The sequence below is a fragment of the Zosterops lateralis genome, assembly GCF_965231275.1.
Source record: "Zosterops lateralis genome assembly, chromosome: 24".
In the NCBI taxonomy this organism is placed as follows: Eukaryota; Metazoa; Chordata; class Aves; order Passeriformes; family Zosteropidae; genus Zosterops; species Zosterops lateralis.
This window is the reverse complement of record NC_139784.1, coordinates 6079669-6100904: the sequence shown is the minus strand read 5'-3', so window position 1 is coordinate 6100904 and position 21236 is coordinate 6079669. Positions and strand designations below refer to the sequence as shown.

General features: G+C 45.4%; 1 protein-coding gene across 1 annotated transcript; it reads left to right on the top strand.

Moving 5' to 3' along the window:
- Positions 1 to 232: 232 nt before the first annotated feature.
- Positions 233 to 20756, top strand: LOC310918854 (homeobox protein Hox-B2-like; the record flags this gene model as incomplete). Its single annotated transcript, XM_083877826.1, is given in 6 exon segments — positions 233 to 269; positions 272 to 382; positions 385 to 560; positions 562 to 583; positions 2333 to 2616; positions 20481 to 20756. Coding segments are annotated over 6 exon segments (906 nt in total).
- Positions 20757 to 21236: the final 480 nt, after the last annotated feature.

Genomic DNA, 21236 nt, shown 5'->3' with positions numbered 1-21236 from the left:
ATTGGCGCGGCCGCCCCACGTGACGGGGACAGTGCTGGGATTTTTCCCCATCCCTGAACCTCCCTCCAGCAGGATAAACCCACAATATCACAATTATCCCAGCCCCGTCATCATCATCATCATCATCATCATCATCATCCAGCAAAAACCTTCATTCTCCTCTCCCTCTCCCCCTCCTCCTCCTCCTCCTCCTCTCCTCCCTCTCCCCCGCCTTTTTAAGGCTGGAAAAGCCATGAATTTTGACTTGGAGAGGGAGCTGGGCTTTATCAGCAGCAGCCTTCCCTGGCCGAGTGCCTGGCGGCTCTGCCCGCTGTCCTGGAGACCTTTCAAACTCCATCAATCAAGGACTCGACGTTCATTCCTCCTCCTGCTCCTCCTTTTGAGGCTCTCCCGGCTCCTGTGCCCGCAGAGCCCGGAGCCAAAACAGAGCCCCCCATGGGCAGCTCCATCCTCAGCCCCCCAGAGCGGAATTCCCCTGGATGAAAGAGAAAAAATCCTCTAAAAAACCCGCCCAGGCTCCGTCTTCTTCTTCTTCATCATCATCTTCATCCTCCTCGTTGTGCTCTGGCAGGATCTCCCGCAGGTCGGTGCTGGATGGGGCGGGGAGAGGGTTTATTTCAGCAAAAAAAAAAAAGATAAATTTTCATGATTTGGCCCCAAAATCTCATCCCCGGCTCGCCCAGGGTTGGCCCCGGTGAAATTCCCCCAAGCCTGGGGGGGTTTGTTGTGTCCTCCTTGATTTCCCGTTAATTAAAATTAAAAATAATCAGAAATTGGTGCGATTTCTGCACAAAACTGACAGAGAGGGGAATGGGGGAGCCGGGGCTGGGTTTTAAAACTCCATTTCATTTGTTCCGTTTTCTGGGGCTGGATTTTTTTTTTTTTTTTTTTTTTTTTTTTTTTTTTTTTTTTTGCGTCCTAAGGGGAAAAGGGAAAAAATTAAAATAATTTTTTTTAAAAAAATAATAAAAAAATAAAAAAAAAAAGGAAAAAGCAAAGACACAAAACCTCCTGAGTGGGGGAAGGAAAATGGGTGGGGAACGCGGGGAGGTCCCGGAAAATGAAATTATTACACCCCAAACCCCCAAAGAAAAAGGAGCAGCGTCTCTGCTCGGCCTGGGAACATCTTTGGCCTTTTTTTCCCTCGGGATAAAAACAATCCCGGGGTTTCCCCGGCTCAGGTAAAAGCGGGCAGGGCCAGGGCGGCACCGGAGCTCAGGGGGAGTGGAGAGAAAACAACCTGCAATAATGGGATTAAAGTGCCAGGAAAGGGTAAAATAGTAATAATAATGATAATAAAAGGAAAGAAGGGATGGTTTGAAATTCTGCCAGAGAGGGAAAGGCTCTAAAGGAAAAGGCCAGGGAGCAAAATCCTTTTTCCTCCCCGAGGCCAAAACCGTCCCCAATCCTCCTCCAGAACGGGACGAGTCGAATTAAACAAATTTCCCCCTCCAGAGCGGCTCCATCCGAACCGGGGGGGACTTTTCCCAAACACTCACCGACCATTTTATTATTTCATTTTATTTTAACTTAATTTTTAAAATTTATTATTTTATTTTATTTTTATTTTTTAATTTTTTATTTTATATTTTATTTATTTTAATTTTTATTTTTTAATTTTATTTTATTTTACTTATTTTTATTTTATTTTATTATTTTTATTTTATTTTATTATTTTATTTTATTTATTTATTTTATTTTATTTTTTTATATTTTATATTTTATATTTTATTTTATATTTTATATTTTACTTTATTTAATTTTAATTTTTATTTTATTTCATATTTTTCCTTTTATTTTATTTTATTTTTATTTTCTTTTTTTATTTTCTTTTTAAATTTTCTTTTATTTTATTTTTATTTTACATTTTATTTCATATTTTATATTTTACTTCATTTATTTTCTTTTTTATTTTCTTTTTTATTTATTTTATTTATTTTAATTTTCATTTGTATTTTATTTTAATTTTAATTTAATTTTATATTATATTTTATTTCCTTTTATTTCCTTTTATTTCCTTTGATTTCCCTTTTTTAAAAATTTTATATTATATTTTATTTCCTTTTATTTTATTTTATTTTAATTTCCTTTTATTTTATTTTATTTTATTTTATTTCCTTTTATTTTATTTTATTTTATTTTATTTCCTTTTATTTATTTTATTTTATTTTATTTTATTTCATTTTCATTTCATTTCATTTCATTTTATTTTATTTTATTTTATTTCATTTTTATTTTATTTTATTTTATTTTATTTCCTATTCTATTCTATTCTATTCTATTCTATTCTATTCTATTCTATTCTATTCTATTCTATTCTATTCCCTCCCAGCTGTGTCAGTGAGCAGCAGCAGCTCGCGGCGGCTCCGCACGGCCTACACCAACACGCAGCTCCTGGAGCTGGAGAAGGAATTCCACTACAGCCCGTACCTGGGCCGGCCCCGGCGGGAGGAGATGGCGGCGCTGCTGGACCTCACCGAGCGCCAGGTCAAGGTCTGGTTCCAGAACAGGAGGATGAAACACAAGAGACAGACCCGGCCCCGAGAACCCCCCGAGGGCGAGATCCCCCCGCGGGGAGAGCGGACAGACCCCCCGGGCCTGGGGACAGACCCCCGGGTGGGCTCGGGGGAGGGGTGTGAGTCCCCCCTGCAGCCTCCCCGAGCTGGGGCTGGGCTCGGAGTGTCCCCAGGGGGGGTTTTCCCCCTCTCTGGGGAGCCCCCTGAGCTTCCCCGAGGAGGAGGAGCTGGAGCTGTTCAGCAGCGCGCTCTGCGCCATCGACCTGCAGCACATGGCCTTCTAACGAGGGTTTGCTCAGCACAGGCAGCCCCAAATCTGCCCCAAATCAGCCCCAAACCCGCCCCAAATCAGCCCCAAATCTGCCCCAAATCGGCCCCAAATCAGCCCCAAACCCGCCCCAAATCAGGCCCAAAATCAGCCCCAAATCGGCCCCAAATCAGCCCCAAATCAGCCCCAAATCAGCCCCAAATCTGCCCCAAACCCGCCCCAAATCAGCCCCAAATCTGCCCCAAATCGGCCCCAAATCAGCCCCAAACCCGCCCCAAATCAGGCCCAAAATCAGCCCCAAATCGGCCCCAAATCAGCCCCAAACCCGCCCCAAATCCTCCCCCAAACCCGCCCCAAACCAGCCCCAAATCAGCCCCAAACCCGCCCCAAATCAGGCCCAAATCAGGCCCAAATCAGGCCCAAATCAGCCCCAAACCCGCCCCAAATCAGCCCCAAATCAGCCCCAAATCAGCCCCAAATCAGCCCCAAATCAGCCCCAAACCCGCCCCAAATCAGCCCCAAATCAGCCCCAAACCCGCCCCAAACCCGCCCCAAATCAGCCCCAAACCCGCCCCAAATCAGCCCCAAATCCGCCCCAAATCAGCCCCAAACCCGCCCCAAATCAGCCCCAAATCCGCCCCAAATCAGCCCCAAATCAGCCCCAAACCCGCCCCAAATCAGCCCCAAATCCGCCCCAAATCAGCCCGAAATCAGCCCCAAATCCGCCCCAAATCAGCCCCAAACCCGCCCCAAATCAGCCCGAAATCAGCCCCAAATCAGCCCCAAATCAGCCCCAAACCCGCCCCAAATCAGCCCCAAATCAGCCCGAAATCAGCCCCAAATCAGCCCCAAACCCGCCCCAAATCAGCCCGAAATCAGCCCCAAATCCGCCCCAAATCAGCCCCAAACCCGCCCCAAATCAGCCCGAAATCAGCCCGAAATCAGCCCCAAATCAGCCCCAAACCCGCCCCAAATCAGCCCGAAACCAGCCCCAAACCCGCCCCAAAATAAGGGAGAATGCCAGAAAAATCTGCCCGAAGAGAAGAGGACTCACCCCAAAATCTGCCCCAAAACAAGGGGGGGACGCCGCGAAAATCTGTCCAAAGAGAAGGGGAAACCCCTAAAAGAAGAGGATTCACCCCAAATTTGGCCCTAAAAGAAGGGGAAACCCCTAAAATCTGCTCTAAAAGAATGGGGAATCCCACAAAAATCTGCCTGAAGAGAAGGGGAAAGCCCTGAAAGAAGAGAATTCACCCCAAAATCAGCCCTGAAAGAAGCGGGAACACCCCAAAATCTGCCCAAAAAGAATGGGGAACTCCACAAAAATCTGCTCGAAGAGAAAGAAACCCCGAAAAGAAGAGGAATCACCCCAAAACCGGCCCCCAAAAAAGAGGAAACCCCATAAAAATCTGCTCGAAAAGAAGGGGAAACCCCTAAAAGAAGAAGGTTCACGCCAAAATCAGCCCTAAAAGAAGGGGAAACTCCCAAAATCTGGCCTGAAAGAAGGGGAAATCCCAAAAGCGACTCTTAAAGAAGGAGGAGCCCCAAAATCTGCCCTAAAAGAAGGGGAACCCCACAAAAATCTGCCTCAAAACAAAGATGAACCCCAAAAATCTGCCCTGAAAGAAGGGGAACCCCCAAAAGCGACTCTAAAACAAGGGGACTCACCCCAAAATCTGCCCTAAAAGATGAAGGAACCCCCAAAATCTGCCCTGAAAGAACAGGAACCCCCCAAAATCTGGCCTAAAAGAAGGAGGACCCCCAAAAATCTGCCCTAAAAGATGGGGAACCCCAAAAAATCTGCCCTAAAAGAAAGGGAATCACCCCAAAATCCACCCTAAAAGAATAGGAACACCCCCAAATCTGGCCGAAAAGAAGGGATCCCCTCAAAAATCTGCCCTAAAACAAGGAGAAACCCCAAAATCTGCCCTAAAAGAACAGGAACCCCCCAAAAATCTGGCCTAAAAGAAGGAAGACCCCCAAAAATCTGCCCTAAATGATAGGGGAAGCCCAAAAATCTGCCCTAAAAGAAGGAAGACCCCAAAAAATCTGCCCTGAAAGAACAGGAACCCCTCAAAATCTGGCCTAAAAGAAAGAATCCACCCAAAAACTCCCCTAAATGAAGGAGGAACCCCAAAATCTGCCCTAAAACAAGGGGAACCCCCAAAATCTGCCCTGAAAAAAGGGGCTCCCAGCCCAAAATCTGCCCTAAAACAAGTGGATTCACCCCAAAATCTGCCCCAATAGAAGGAAGAACCCCAAAATCTGCCCTAAAACAAGGGGAACCCCCAAAATCTGCCCTAAAACAAATGAATTCACCCCAAAATCTGCCCTAAAAACAAGGGGAAACCCCCCAAAATCCACCCCAAGCCATTTCCCATTCAATCCCCTCCTCCCAGTCCCATTTCAAAGCTCCAAACTCGCCCTCCCCAGAATTTATTTTGGGAGGTGAAAGAGCAGCCCCAGATTTGCTAAAACTCGGGTATTTAATGAGAGTTTTATTTAGTATTTTCCCCCACTTTTATTTATTTATGGTAGTTCTCTGAAGAGAGAGAAAAAATAAAATAAATAAAATAAAAATAAAAATTGTAAATCCTCTCCCCACCCCCCCCCCCCCAGCGACTTTTCTCAGGAATCAGAAGGAGATTTTTAGATTTCATAATAAAATTAAATTTAAAAGAAAAAAATTAAAAAAAAAAGAAAATCAGGGGAATTTTCCTTCCTCTTTTTTACGTTTTAGACGTAGATTATTTATTTATTCAAATCCTTTCGTAGCAAAGGGCAAATTATTTATTGTATATTATTTTCATAGAGTAAATAAACGTCTTTATAAAACCGACCAGCGCCTGTTTGCTCCGGATTTCTGTCCAAAAAAACTCTTTTATTTTGGTTTGTTTTTTTGTTTGTTTTCCTCCATAAATCATTGGCTTTTCTCTCCTTTGTAATGAGGTTTAATCTTCTCCTCGTGGAGGAGACAAAAGAAATCCCTCCCAACCCACAATTCCCAAAAGAAGATTTCCTTCATTCTGTTCTGGTTTATCTTTATTTTTTATTTTCCTCGAGTTTGGTGTTTATTTATTTATTGTATTAAATCAGAAAGGTGACTTTTTGGTTGTTTTTTTTCCCCTAAATTTAATATTTGCTGTTTTATTTCACTGATGGGGAAAAATCCACTTCTTTGAGAATAAAACAAAACAAACCCCCCCCCAAAAAAAAACCCAAAAAAACCCACAAAAAAACCCACAAAAAAACCCAGAAAAAGCCCCAAAAAAGCCCAACCAAAACAACAACAAAAATTATATTAATAAATAAATAAATAAATTAAAATAAGCACAAAAAAAAAAAAAAAGAGATAAAGGGGTGGGAAAAGAACACAAAGAGCTCGAGGATCCCACGCGAATTCCGCCCTTTCTCCTCCTCCTCCTCTTTTCTCTGGCCCAGAACTCACCGAGGTTTGAAAAGTGCAGAAGCTGCAGGAAAAATGAGGAAAAAAAAAAGGAGGATTTGGAGTAAAAGCTCAAAAAAAAAAAAAAAAAAATCCCCAAAAAAATCCATACGAGGAGGGAGAATTTGGGTGAGAAAATAAAGGTGAGAGGAGGAGGAGGAGGGGGAAGAGATGGGCCTTTTAAATTTATTATTTATTATCATTATTATCATTATTTATTTATATTCTATTAATTTAATTTCTTTTTCTTATTTATTTTATTTATTTATTTATTTATTTATTTATTTATTTTTATTATTATTTTATATTATTATATTATATTTTTTTCCTCTTTTTTTATTCCCCAACCCCCTCCTGGATCCGCCACCTCCTTCCAGGATTTTCTGCCAATTCTTTTCCCAAATCTGGTGATTTTTTTACCCCAAAACTCATCCCAGGAAAGGTTTTTTGGAGGGAAGTTTCAGCTCGAGAAGGCCCAAATAAATCACCAGAATTTTTAATAAATAAATCTTCAAATTTTTGGGAGGGTTTGGGCCAAAAGGAGGAGGAAAAGGAGAACCTGGAGGGGGATGGGAAATGTGGGGTGGGGAAACCCTTAAAAAAAAACTTTTCTCAGCCCCATTTTATTTTTTAAATTCAAAATAAAACCCAAAACAAACTCCAAAGGGGTTTGGGGTGTCCCCACAGGGATTTTTAGGGTTGAATTTGGTATTTTTAGTGCCTGGCTGAGCTCATCCCTCTCCAGGGGACGTTTGGAGTGCGGGGAAACTTCTGGTTTTTTATTTGGGGTTAAAAGTGGCAGAAAAATAAAATAAAAAAATTAAATAAATAAAAGTGAAATAAAGAAGGCAAAAGCCTCAACAGATGTTTTGGGAATCGCTGTGAATGGTCTCCCCCTAACAAAGAGCAGGAGGGAGGTGATTTTACTTGATTTTACTGCCACCTTTTATTCCAAATAATCTTTTTTTTCCCCAAATAATCTTTTTTTTCCCCAAATAACCTCTCCAGGCTCTTTTCCCACGATTCCCAAACCTCTCTCTGGGAAAAGGAAAACCCGGGGGTGGTTTAAAATCTGCATTAAATATTCACAGCAGCTCCTCTCCAAACCAAACACCTTCCCCTGGATAAAAAATGAGAGTTTTTCCCTCCTCAACCTCCTCTCACCAGAGTCACACCACTGCCTTTTGGGGTGGGAAAAGCAGAGAAAAAACAATTTATTTTAATTTTTTTTTGTATTTATTTGATATCCCCCAGCTGGTGGAAGGCGCCAGAGCTTGTCCATCAAAGCGCCATTTGTTCCTCTGGTTCCTCCTCCTCCTCCTCCTCCTCCTCCTCCTCCTCCTCCTCCTCCTCCTCCTCCAGCCCCATTCCCGGAGCACCGGGGGCACTGGGAGCACTGGGGGAACTGGGGGAACTGGGAGCACTGGGAGCACTGGGGGACACTGGGGGAACTGGGGGAACTGGGAGCACTGGGAGAACTGGGAGAACTGGGAGGAACTGGGAGCACTGGGAGGGAGCACTGGGGGCACTGGGGGCACTGGGAGCACTGGGAGGGAGCACTGGGGGCACTGGGAGCACTGGGAGGGCACTGGGGGCACTGGGGGCACTGGGAACACTGGGAGCACTGGGGGGCACTGGGAGCACTGGGGGCACTGGGGGCACTGGGGGCACTGGGAGCACTGGGGGCACTGGGGGCACTGGGAACACTGGGAGCACTGGGGGGCACTGGGGGCACTGGGGGCACTGGGAGGGAGCACTGGGGGCACTGAGGGCACTGGGGGCACTGGGGGCACTGAGGGCACTGGGGGCACTGGGAATACTGGGAACACTGGGGGCACTGGGGGGCACTGGGGGCACTGGGAGGGCACTGGGGGCACTGGGGGCACTGGGGGCACTGGGAATACTGGGAACACCGGGAGGGCACTGGGGGCACTGGGGGAGCACTGGGAATACTGGGGGCACTGGGGGCACTGGGAGCACTGAGAGCACTGGGGGCACTGGGGGCACTGGGGGCACTGGGAACATTGGGAGCACTGGGGGCACTGGGGGAACTGGGGGCACTGGGGGCACTGGAGGAACTGGGGGCACTGGGAGGGGGCACTGGGAGCACTGGGAGCACTGGGAGCGCTGGGAGCACTGGGAATACTGGGAAGAGCTGGGAAGAGCTGGGAAGAGCTGGGAAGAGCTGGGAGCACTGGGAACACTGGGAACACTGGGAGCACTGGGAGGGGAAATGGGGAAGGGCTCGGGATGGGGTTTTGGGGTCTGCACATCCTTTTGGCCCCTCTGGGGATGGGGTGTCCTAAACCCAGATTAAAAATGAGGGAAATTATCCCAAAACTGGTGAGTTTTCACATTTACACACTCTTTGCCCTAAAAATGAGGGAAATTATCCCAAAACAGGTGGGTTTTCACACTGACATGACCTTCAGCCTAAAAATGAAGGAAATTATCCCAAAACAGGTGGGTTTTGACACTCATTTGCTCTTTGGCCTAAAAATGAGGGAAATTATCCCAAAACTGCCAGGTTTCCACATTTACACATCATTCAGCCTAAAAATGAGGGAAATTATCCCAAAAACTGGTGGGTTTTCACACTCACTCGTCCTTCAGCCTAAAACTGAGTGAAATTATCCCAAAGCAGAGGATTTCCACATTTCCAGGCCCTTTTCCTGTGGGGAGGGGAGGGAGGGGAAGGGCGAGGCCGAGGGAGGGGACAGGAGGGACCCCCCTGGAAAAGGGGTCCCAAAACCTCCCCAAATCAAACCTAAATTCCTCATTGACACAAATCCCTATTGAGGGATGGGAAAGGGGTCCTAAACCCCCCAAACACCGCCCCCCCAAATCAAACCCAAACCCTTCTTCACCACAAATCCCTAATGGGGAATAGGAAAGGGGTGCTATAAGCCCCCCCACATCAAACCCCAATCCCTCAGCACTACAAATCCCTATTGAGGGATGGGAAAGAGGTCCCAAATCCCCCCCAAATTGAAACCTCCCCCCCAAATTAAATCCCCCAAATCAAACCCCGAGCCCTCAGCGACACAAATCCCTATGGAGGGATGGGAAAGGGCACTATAACCCCCCCTCTCCCCAGATCAAACCCTCCCAATCGATCCCAAATCCCTCATCAATACAAATCCCTATAGAAGGACGGGAAAGGGATGCTATAACCCCAACCCCCCCCAAATCGATCCCAAATCCCTCATCGATACAAATCCCTATAGAAGAACAGGAAAGGGATGCTATAACCCCCCCCCCCCCAATCGATCCCCAATCCCCCATCGATACAAATCCCCGCCAGGGCCCCGCACTGAGTTCCCGGAGCGGCTCCGGGTCGGGGCAGCGCTGCCAGTCCCGGCCGCAGATCAATCCTCCACCCACGGAAAAGAGAGAGAAAAAATATATATATATATATATATAAATAAATCCAAGCGAGTTAATAAATGTGAGCTCTCCAGTTATTATCCCCGCTAACAGCAGGGCCCTTCTGATTTGTCCTAATTAGCGAGACTGAAACGTCGGGAGGAGAGACGGGAGAGGAAAAGGGGGGGAATATTCAATAAAAATCTGAATTATTGAGCGGCTGCGAGACTCCGCCGTCAGCTCGGGCCATCCCTCACCTGCTCCGAAATGTCAGACTGAACCGGGCGGGACGGGGGCGGCCCTGCCCCGCCTGCTCCCCGCCACTGGAGGCGGGAGTTAAAGGGGATTAACGGGAATTAAAGGGAATTAAAGGGAATTAAAGCCACGCGTTAATTGCTGGCGCTCATTAAAGGCCGGGAGGATGGAAATGAGCGGCCCCCGCGCAGGAAATATTTATTTTTTTGTTTGTTCCGGAGCTCCTGGAGGTGTCAGAGGAGGCCCTGGGGAAGGAGGAGAGTTGGATTTTCACGGGAATTTTGTGGATTTTTGGGGAGTTTTGTCTCTGACCCGAGACTGGGTTTCCAGGTTTTTTATCTTTGGCTTTTCCGGAGCTGCTCCGGCTGCAAAGGGAGGAACTGGCGGGGAAAAACTCGGTCCTGGGTTATCCCGGGATATCCTGGGGTTTTCCTCCTGGGAGGTGGGAATGGGGAGGGGAAATGGGAAAATGGGAGGGGAAAATGGAAATAGGGAGGGAAAATGGGAAAATGGGAGGGGAAAATGGGAATAAACGGAGGATCCGGCCCGGCTTGACCCGGGGTTATCCCGGGAAAGGGTTTCCCTCGCTGGGAGATGGAAATGGGGAGGGAAAAAATGGGATGAACCCGGGGATGCAGCCCAGCTCATCCCGGGGTTATCCCGGGAAAGGGTTTTCCTTCCTTGGAGCTGGAAATGAGGAGGGAAATGGGAATGGGGAGGGGAAAATGGGAATGGGGAGGGAAAATGGGAATAAACGGAGGATCCGGCCCGGCTTGACCCGGGGTTATCCCAGGAAAGAGTTTTTCTTGCTTGGAGCTGGAAACGGAGAGGGAAAATGGGAATAAACGGAGGATCCGGCCCAGCTCATCCCGGGGTTATCCCGGGAAAGGGTTTCCCTCGCTGGGAGATGGAAATGGGGAGGGGAAAATGGGAAAATGGGAGGGGAAAATGGGAATAAACGGAGGATGCGGCCCGGCTCGACCCGGGGTTATCCTGGGAAAGGGTTTTCCTCCTGGGAGATGGAAATGGGGAGGGGAAAATGGAAATAAACCGAGGATCCGGTTCAGTTCATCCCGGGGTTATCCTGGGAAAGGGTTTTTCTCGCTGGGAGCTGGAAATGAGGAGTTAAAATGGGAATAATCCACAGATCCGGCCCGGCTGGTCCCGCTGGTCCCGGCCCCGGTTCTGCTCCCAGCGGGATCCCCGACATGGGGAATTCCCGGCCGCTGATGAAGATGTTAATGAGTTAATTAATGAATTAATGCTCTTGTGGGAGGGAGGAAGGAGGGAGGGGTGAGGGGCGGGCGGAGCTGGGCCTGGATTCGGGATCTGCGGGAATCCCGAGGGGTTTGGGGTCAGAATAAACCCCCAGGGATTTGGGGTCTGAGGGAATCTCGGTTGGATTTGGGGTCTGAGGGAATCCCGAGGGGTTTGGGGTCAGAATAAACCCCCAGGGGTTTGGGATCTGAGGGAACTTCGGTTGGATTTGGGGCCTGAGGGAATCCCGAGGGGTTTGGGGCCTGAGGGAATCCCGAGGGGTTTGGGACACCCCAGATGGATTTGGAGTCTGAGTGAATTCTGAGGGATTCGGGATCTGAATGAATCCCAAAAAGATTCAGGATCTGAGGGAATGCCGGGGGATTTGGGAACTGAGGGGGTCCCGAGAGATTTGGGACCTCCCCAAGTTGGATTTGGGGTCTGAGGGAATGTCGGTTGGATTTGGGATCTGAGAAAACCCCGAGGGATTTGAGATCTGAGGGGGTTCCGAGGGATTTGGGACCCCCAGATGGATTTGGGGTCTGAATGAATCTGAGTGAATCCTGAGGGATTTGGGGTCTGAATGAATCCCAAAAAGATTCAGGATCCGAGTAAATCTCGGTTGGATTTGGGATCTGAGTGAATCCCAAGGGATTTGGGACCCCCCCAAGTTGGATTTGGGACCTGAATGAATCCCAAAAAGATTCAGGATCTGAGGGAATGCCGGGGGATTTGGGATCTGAGGGGGTTCCGAGGGATTTGGGACCCCCAGATGGATTTGGGGCCTGAATGAATCTGAGTGAATCCTGAGGGATTTGGGGCCTGAGGGAATCCCAGAGGATTCGGGATCTGAGTGAATCCCAAGGGATCTGAGACCCCCCAGTCCCCGCCCCAGGTCAGCCTGTCCCGGCCCCTCCCCCATTAATGAATATGCAAATGAGGCCAATTAATGAGACGAGCCCAGGGCAAAGGGCTCTGGGATTTCCCGGGAGCAGCAAAGGATCCCCCGAGCTGGGAGTTCCAGCCCTAAAATATTCCATTTTATCGGAATTAACTGGATTTTTTTCAGTGGTAATTTTTTTTTTCTATTTAATCTGAATTATCTCTGGTTTTGGGTGGGGTTTTTTGGTGGATTTTTCTATTTAATTTGAATTATCTGGGTTTTTTTTCTTTCTCCCTATTTTATCTGAATAATCTTGGGATTTTTTCCTTTTAAATATATTTTTTTTTCTATTTTATCTGAATTATCTCTGATTTTGGGAATTTTTTTTGGTGGATTTTTCTATTTAATTTGAATTATCTGGGGTTTTTTTCCCTATTTTATCTGAATAATTTTGGGATTTTTTCCTTTTAAATATTTTCTTTCTATTTTATCTGAATTATCTCTGATTTTGGGATTTTTTTGGTGGATTTTTCTATTTAATTTGAATTATCTGGTTTGTTTTTTTTTTTCTCCCTATTTTATCTGAATAATCTCGTGGGTTTTTTTTTTTAAATTTTTATTTTTAATTTTATTTTTTTTTCCTTATTTGTCTGAATTATCTCTGGTTTGGGGTGTTTTTTGGTAGATTTTTCCATTTTATTTGAATTATCTGGGTTTTTTTCCCCCCTATTTTATCTGAATAATCTCGTGTTTTTTCCTTTTTTTTTTAAATTTAATTTAATTTTTTTCACTATTTTATCTATTTTTTTTTCTATTTTATTTGAATTATTTGCTTTTTTTTTTTCCCCTGGGGATAACCCGATGTTTTTAACCCCTTAAATCCCGCTCTCCTTTTACTCTCCCATCCCATCCACCAAAAAAAAACCACCCAAAATTCAGATTTTTCACCAACTGAAGCTTCACTGAGAGAATTCCCAGGAAAACCTTTCCCTCCATCCACAACCCGCGATTTTTCATTCCCCAATTTTATTTTTTTTTCTTAAATTTTCTCCAATTTTCCCTCCCCCAAACCCATCAGGGCTGTAAATTCCTGGGCCAAATCCGGGCGGTGATTCCCGATAAATCACCCGGTGACGGCTCTGGCTGCGCCTTTCTCTGCCCGGAGAGCCAAAATGTCATTTTTAACCCAAAAAAAGCTTCATTTAACCCCTAAAAACCGATCTTTAACCCCTAAAAACCTATAGTTAACCCCCAAAAGTTATATTTAACCCCCCAAAAGTTATATTTAACACCAAAAAAGTTATATTTACCCCCAAAAAGCTTTATTTAACCCCAAAAAGGTATATTTTACCCCCCAAAAGTTATATTTAACTCCAAAAAAAGCTTTATTTAACCCCAAAAATTATATTTAACCCCAAAAAGTTGTTCAACCCCCAAAATCTTATATTTAACCCCCTCAAAACTGTATTTAACTCAAAAAATGTTATATTTAACCCCTAAAAACCTATATTTAATTCCAAAAAAGTTATATTTAACCCAAAGAAAGCTTTAAGCCGCCAAAAGTTATATTTAACCCTAAAAAAGTTATATTTAACCCCAAAAAGTTATATTTAACCCCCAAAATGTTATGTATAACCCCCCCAAAATGTTATATTTAACCCTAAAAAAGTTATATTTAACCCAAAAACGTTATATTTAAACCCCAAAATGTTGTTTAACCCCTAAAAAAACTACATTTAACCCCCAAAAAGTTATATTTAACCCCCAAAAGTTATATTTAAACCCCTTAAAACCTATATTTAACTCCAAAAAAGTTATATTTAACTCCAAAAAGTTATATTTAACTCCAAAAAGTTATATTTAACTCCAAAAAAAGTTATATTTAACCCCAAAAATTATATTTAACCCCAAAAAGTTGTTCAACCCCCAAAATCTTATATTTAACCCCCTCAAAACTGTATTTAACTCAAAAAATGTTATATTTAACCCCTAAAAACCTATATTTAATTCCAAAAAAGTTATATTTAACCCAAAGAAAGCTTTAAGCCGCCAAGAGTTATATTTAACCCTAAAAAAGTTATATTTAACCCCAAAAAGTTATATTTAACCCCCAAAATGTTATGTATAACCCCCCCAAAATGTTATATTTAACCCTAAAAAAGTTATATTTAACCCAAAAATGTTATATTTAAACCCCAAAATGTTGTTTAACCCCTAAAAAACCTACATTTAACCCCCAAAAAGTTATATTTAACGCCCAAAAGTTATATTTAAACCCCTTAAAACCTATATTTAACCCCAAAAAGTTATATTTAACTCCAAAAAGTTATATTTAACTCCAAAAAGTTATATTTAACTCCAAAAAAAGTTATATTTAACCCCAAAAATTATATTTAACCCCAAAAAGTTGTTCAACCCCCAAAATCTTATATTTAACCCCCTCAAAACTGTATTTAACTCAAAAAATGTTATATTTAACCCCTAAAAACCTATATTTAACTCCAAAAAAGTTATATTTAACCCAAAGAAAGCTTTAAGCCGCCAAAAGTTACATTTAATCCCAAAAAAGTTATATTTAACCCCCAAAATCTTATGTTTAACCCCTCCAAAAAGTTATATTTAACCCAAAAAAAGTTATATTTAACCCCAAAAAGTTATATTTACCCCCCAAAATGTTATATTTAACTCCAAAAAAAATTTATATTTCACACAAAAAAGTTACATTTTACCCAAAAAATGTCCATCCGTGGTCAGATGGACCCCAAAAAATTTCCTTTCCCAAAAGGATTTCAGGGAATTAATTCCCAAAAATTCCACATTCCCAGACCTTGGAGAGACCCCCGAAAATTCCTTTTCCAAAAGGATTTTAGGGGAATTTATTCCTAAAAATTCCACATCTCCATCACCAAGCTCCATCTGACCACAGAATGACCCCAAAATTTCCTTTTCCAAAGGGATTTTGGAGAATTTATCCCCAAAATTTCCACGTCCCCACCCGGCCATCCTCAACTCAGTCAGGATTTGGCAGAATTCGATCAATTCTGCCTCAAATTTTGTCCCACCCACCCTAAAAAATAATAAAAATTAATTTAAAAATCGTGGGGTTTTTTTACCTCGGCTCGAATTTGAGCTTCTCTGAGAGGAAAAATCAGCATTTTTCCCCAATTTTACCCACCAGACAACACAAACCGAGGGAATTCCAGGCCGGAATAAACCCCCAACCTGTTGTTATTTATTTTTAATTTTAGAGCCATAAATCATCTCTGGACAGAACCCCCGAACCCGAACTCAATTAAATATAAAAGGAATCGAATTAAAAATCGATTTTTCTTGCTGGGGGAGTGATGGGGAAAGAGGCTTTTTATGTAAAGGGAGGAGGCAGAGAGTTTGGAAAAAAATCTAAAATATTTCCCTTTTTTGAGCCTTTTAGCACCAGAAAAACCAGAATAAATTAATATTAAATCAATAAATCAATAAATTAATAAATCAATAAATTAATGAAATGATAAATCAATAAATTAATAAATTAACAAATTAATAAAATGAATAAATTAACAAATTGACAAATCAAGAAATTAATAAATTAAATTAATAAAATGAATAAATTAACTAATTAACAAATTGTCAAATCAAGAAATTAATAAATTATTAAAATGATATATTAATATATTAATAAATTAATGAATTAATGAATTAATAAATTAATAAATTAATAAAATTAATAAATTAACAAATTCAAAAATCAACAAATTAATAAATTAACAAATGAATAAATTAACAAATTAACAAATTGACAAATCAATAAATTAATAATATGATTAATTAATTAATTAATTAATTAACGAATTGACAGATCAAATCAATAAAATAATAAAATAATAAAATAATAAAATAATAAATGGATGCCCGAATAGGGAAAAAATTAATTTTTTTATCGAAAGACAGGAGCTGAATCTGCCTAAAAAAATCAATTTTTTTTAGCGGGGGAGGGTAAAACACCTAATTTCATCCCCAAATGTTCCCCCAGCCATCTCCCCCCAGCGAGGAGGGTTTTTTCTCCTCTCAGGGTGAACTTTTGGCCGGGGAAGGGGAAGGGGAAGGGCCGGGGCTGCGGCGGCTCCTCCCGGAGCGTGGCCGGGACTGAATTCCTGACAAGTAACAAATGGCCGTGGGCGGCCCATTGTGGCGGGGCCTTGTCTCCTGCTCGGGACAAGTCAATAAACGTGTCCCACCTCTGCTCCGAACAAGTCAATAAACGTGTCCCACCTCTGCTCCGAACAAGTCAATAAACGTGTCCCACCTCTGCTCGGGACAAGTCAATAAACGTGTCCCACCTCTGCTCCGAACAAGTCAATAAACGTGTCCCACCTCTGCTCCGAACAAGTCAATAAACGTGGCCCACCTCTGCTCGGGACAAGTCAATAAACGTGTCCCACCTCTGCTCCGAACAAGTCAATAAACGTGGCCCACCTCTGCTCGGGACAAGTCAATAAACGTGTCCCACCTCTGCTCCGAACAAGTCAATAAACGTGGCCCACCTCTGCTCCGAACAAGTCAATAAACGTGTCCCACCTCTGCTCGGGACAAGTCAATAAACGTGTCCCACCTCTGCTCCGAACAAGTCAATAAACGTGTCCCACCTCTGCTCGGGACAAGTCAATAAACGTGTCCCACCTCTGCTCGGGACAAGTCAATAAACGTGTCCCACCTCTGCTCCGAACAAGTCAATAAACGTGTCCCACCTCTGCTCGGGACAAGTCAATAAACGTGTCCCACCTCTGCTCCGAACAAGTCAATAAACGTGTCCCACCTCTGCTCGGGACAAGTCAATAAACGTGTCCCACCTCTGCTCGGGACAAGTCAATAAACGTGTCCCACCTCTGCTCCGAACAAGTCAATAAACGTGTCCCACCTCTGCTCCAAACAAGTCAATAAACGTGGCCCACCTCCGCTCGGGACAAGTCAATAAACGTGGCCCACCTCTGCTCCAAACAAGTCAATAAACGTGGCCCACCTCCGCTCGGGACAAGTCAATAAACGTGGCCCACCTCTGCTCCAAACAAGTCAATAAACGTGTCCCACCTCTGCTCCGAACAAGTCAATAAACGTGGCCCACCTCTGCTCGGGACAAGTCAATAAACGTGGCCCACCTCTGCTCGGGACAAGTCAATAAACATGTCCCACCTCTGCTCGGGACAAGTCAATAAACGTGGCCCACCTCTGCTCGGGACAAGTCAATAAACGTGGCCCACCTCTGCTCCAAACAAGTCAATAAACGTGTCCCACCTCTGCTCGGGACAAGTCAATAAACGTGGCCCACCTCTGCTCGGGACAAGTCAATAAACGTGTCCCACCTCCGCTCCAAACAAGTCAATAAACGTGTCCCACCTCTGCTCGGGACAAGTCAATAAACGTGGCCCACCTCTGCCTCAAACAAGTCAATAAACGTGGCCCACCTCTGCTCCAAACAAGTCAATAAACGTGGCCCACCTCTGCTCGGGACAAGTCAATAAACGTGTCCCACCTCTGCTCCGAACAAGTCAATAAACGTGGCCCACCTCTGCTCGGGACAAGTCAATAAACGTGGCCCACCTCTGCTCGGGACAAGTCAATAAACGTGGCCCACCTTTGCTCGGCCTCCTCCTCCTCCTCCTCCTCCTCCTCCTCCTCCTGCTCCTGGAGCTGAGATCAATCCCCAAAGCAGAGTTTAGTACCCTGGGATGGCTTAAAACACCTAAAAATGGGGTTTTAGGAGGGGATGGGTATCAGGGTCTGCCCTCCTCCTCCTCCTCCTCCTCCTCCTCCTGGAACCGAGATCAACAAGGCAAAGCCGAGCTTGGTGCCCCGGGATGGCTTAAAACATCTAAAAATCGGGTTTTATTGTAGGAGATGTGAGACAGGGTCTGGCCTCCTCCTCCTCCTCCTCCTGCTGGAGCAGAGATTAGCCCGGAAAAGCCGAGTTTAGTGCATCAGAATGGCTTAAAACACCTAAAAACTGGATTTTAGGAGGGGAATGGGTGTCAGGCTCTGCCCTCCTCCTCTTGGAGCTGAGATCAATCCCCAAAGCCGAGTTTAGTGCACCAGGATGGCTGAAAACACCTAAAAATGGGGTTTTTGTAGGGGATGGATGTCAGGTTCTGCCCTCCTCCTCCTCCTGCTCCTCCTCCTCCTCCTCCTCCTCCTGGAGCCGAGATCAACCCGGCAAAGCCCAACTTAGTGCCCCGGGATGGCTGAAAACACCCAGAAACCCGTTTTTTTCTAGGGGACGGGTGGTGGTTTTAGCAGAGGATGGATGGGGAAGGTCCCCAGGTGGGCACGGGCCAGGTTTCAGTTTCCATCCCGGAATTAGTCAGAACCCCTAAAACCCGGATTTTAGGAAGGAGTTTGTGGTGTTTTAAGCAGGGGAAGGTCCCAGGTGGGCGATGGGTTTCAGATCCCAACCCGGAATTAGTCAGAACCCCCAAAAAACGGATTTTAGGAAGGAGTTTGTGATGGGTTTAACAGGGGAAGGTCCCCAGGTGGGCGATGGGTTTCAGGATGGCTCAGAACCCCAAAAAAACGGATTTCAGGAGGGAATTGTGATGTTTTCAGCAGGGGAAGGTTCCCAGGTGGACAATGGGTTTCAGCTCCCATCCTGGGATGGCTCAGAACCCCTAAAAACCGGATTTTAGGAGGGAATTGTGATGTTTTCAGCAGGGGAAGGTTCCCAGGTGGACGATGGGTTTCAGTTCCCATCCTGGAATTGTTTAGAACCCCTAAAACCGGATTTTTTGGGAGAATGGGGGATGTTTTCAGCCGGGAAAAGGTCCCAGGTGGACAACGGGTTTCAGATCCCATCCTGGGATGGCTCAGAACCCCCAAAAACCGGATTTTAGTGGGAAATGGGGGATATTTTCAGCAGGAAAAGGTCCCAGGTGGACACAGGGCCGGGTTTCAGTTCCCAGGCCGGAATTGCCGGGCCGGGCTTGGCTCCCACAAAAGCCGTTCTGTCCTCGATAACTTTATTTTCCTCCTCATTTCAATATTGATCTAATTACGGTGCTTTTACCGCCGGACACAAAGAGAGTGCGGCCGGAAATTAAAGCGAAAATTGAGACGATTTTTTTTTTTTTTTTTTTTTTTTTTTTCTCCAGGAGCTTTTAGCGGGTTCCTCATCCCGGAAAATAAAAAATAAAAAATAAATAAAAAAAAATAAAAGCCAAACCACTTTGTGGGGGGACTAAAAAACTTCCCAAAGGACCAAAAGAACATCCTTTTGTGTCTCTGCTCGCACCTCCCCATCCCCGCGTCCTTTTTTTCTTTTATTTCTCTCACACCGAGCCGCCATCTGGGAGGGGGGGGGAATAAAAAAAAACCTTTTAAAAGTCACAACTTCTTCTCCCTGGCACAACTCGGGGAGGCCTTTTTAGCACTTTAAACACTCATTCCGAGCCTTTTCCTGGCACTTCCCCTCACCCCACCTCGCCCCTTCTTCTTCTTCTTCTTCTTCTCTTTTTTTTATTTATTTATTTAATTTTTTTTTTTTTTTTTTTTTTTTTTTTTTTATCCCCCGAGTCTTTTGAGGAGAAGATTTTCTGACGCGGCCGTGTTGTTGATCAGATTGATGGGCCGGGTTTGATTGAAGCCCCTTTGTCATGCAAATGCCAAAGGCCTTGATGGATGAGCCCCGGAGCTTCGGGCACCAAAAAAAAAAAAACCAAAAAAAAAAAAAACCCACAAGAAAAAAAAATCCCCACAACTTTTTTTTTTTTTTTTCGGGAGCCCCGCGTTCATTGGGCTGGGGAAGGGCGGGGTTGGGGAGGTTTCCCGGATTTTTGACAGACTATCCAAAGGTTGTAGGGCAGCATCATTTCCCCCCCTCCCCAAAAAAAATCCCCCCAAAGCCCACCCAGGGCTGACCCTCCTCACGGCGGGCGGATGGACAATCCCGCCATGAACTCCTTCGTGGAGTTGGCCATTTGTAACCCCCGCGGCCCGGCCGCTTTTCCCCAGAGCGAGCCTCCCTTCCCTCCCCATCCTCATCCTCATCATCCCCATCCTCATCCCCATCCTCCCCATCCTCCTCATCCTCCTCCTGCTCCGTGCCCAGGGAGCCCCGGCAGGGACCCCCCGAGCGGGGACAGTCCCTTCGTGCTGCCGCATCTCCCCCAGCTCGCCTTCCACCTTCCTCCTTCCTCTTCTTCCTCCTCTTCCTCCTTTTCCTCATCTTCCTCCTCTTTTTCCTCCTCTTCTTCCTCCTTTTCCTCCTCTTTGTCCTCCTCTTCCTCTTTGTCCTCCTCTTCCTCCTTTTCCTCCTCTTCTTCCTTTTCCTCCTCCTTTTCCTCCTCTTCTTCCTTTTCCTCCTCTTTGTCCTCCTCTTCCTCCTTTTCCTCCTCTTCTTCCTCTTCCTCCTCCTTTTCCTCCTCTTTTTCCTCCTCTTCTTCCTCTTTTTCCTCTTTTTCCTCCTCCTCCTCGTCTCCCCGTTTTCCCAGCCCCCCTTTCCCCCCCCAGGGTTACCCCCAGCCCTCCCTGGAGCAGCAGCACCAGCAGCACCACCAGGACTCGGAGGGGTTTTATTTCCCCGGGATCCCTCAGGGGCTTTGCGGCCCCTTCCCGCAGCCCCCCGGGCCGGGCCAGGAGCAGCCGGGCCACCTGCCCGTCCTCTGGGGTGGCCACGGGGGGCAGGAGGCGCGGGGAGCCCCCGGGCCCGAGGCCGCGCACACCTTCCAGTGGATGAGGGTGAGGAGGAACCCCCCGAAAACTGGTGAGTCTGGGGGCTTGGGGTGAGGGGAGGGGATGAGGGGTTTCACAAGGGTTTGGGTTTGTCTGGCACTGGAAGGGTTTGGGGTCTTTTTCTTGGGTTTGTTTGGGGTTTGGGGCCTTTTTCTTAGATTTGTTTGGGGTTTGGAGTCTTTTTCTTGGGTTTGTTTGGGGTTTGGGGTCTTTTCTTGGGTTAGTTTGGGTTTTGGGGTCTTTTCTTGGGTTTGTTTGGGGTTTGGGGCCTTTTTCTTAGATTTGTTTGGGGTTTGGAGTCTTTTTTTTGGGGTTGTTTGGGGTTTGGGGTCTTTTCTTGGGTTAGTTTGGGTTTTGGGGTCTTCATCTTGGGTTTTTGGGGGGATTGTTTGGGTTTTGGGGTCTTTTTTGGGGGGTTAGTTCGGGTTTTGGGGTCTTCATCTGGGGTTTGATTGGGTTTTGGGGTCTTTTTTTGGGTTAATTTGGGTTTTGGGTTCTTCATCTTGGGTTTTTGGGGGGATTGTTTGGGTTTTG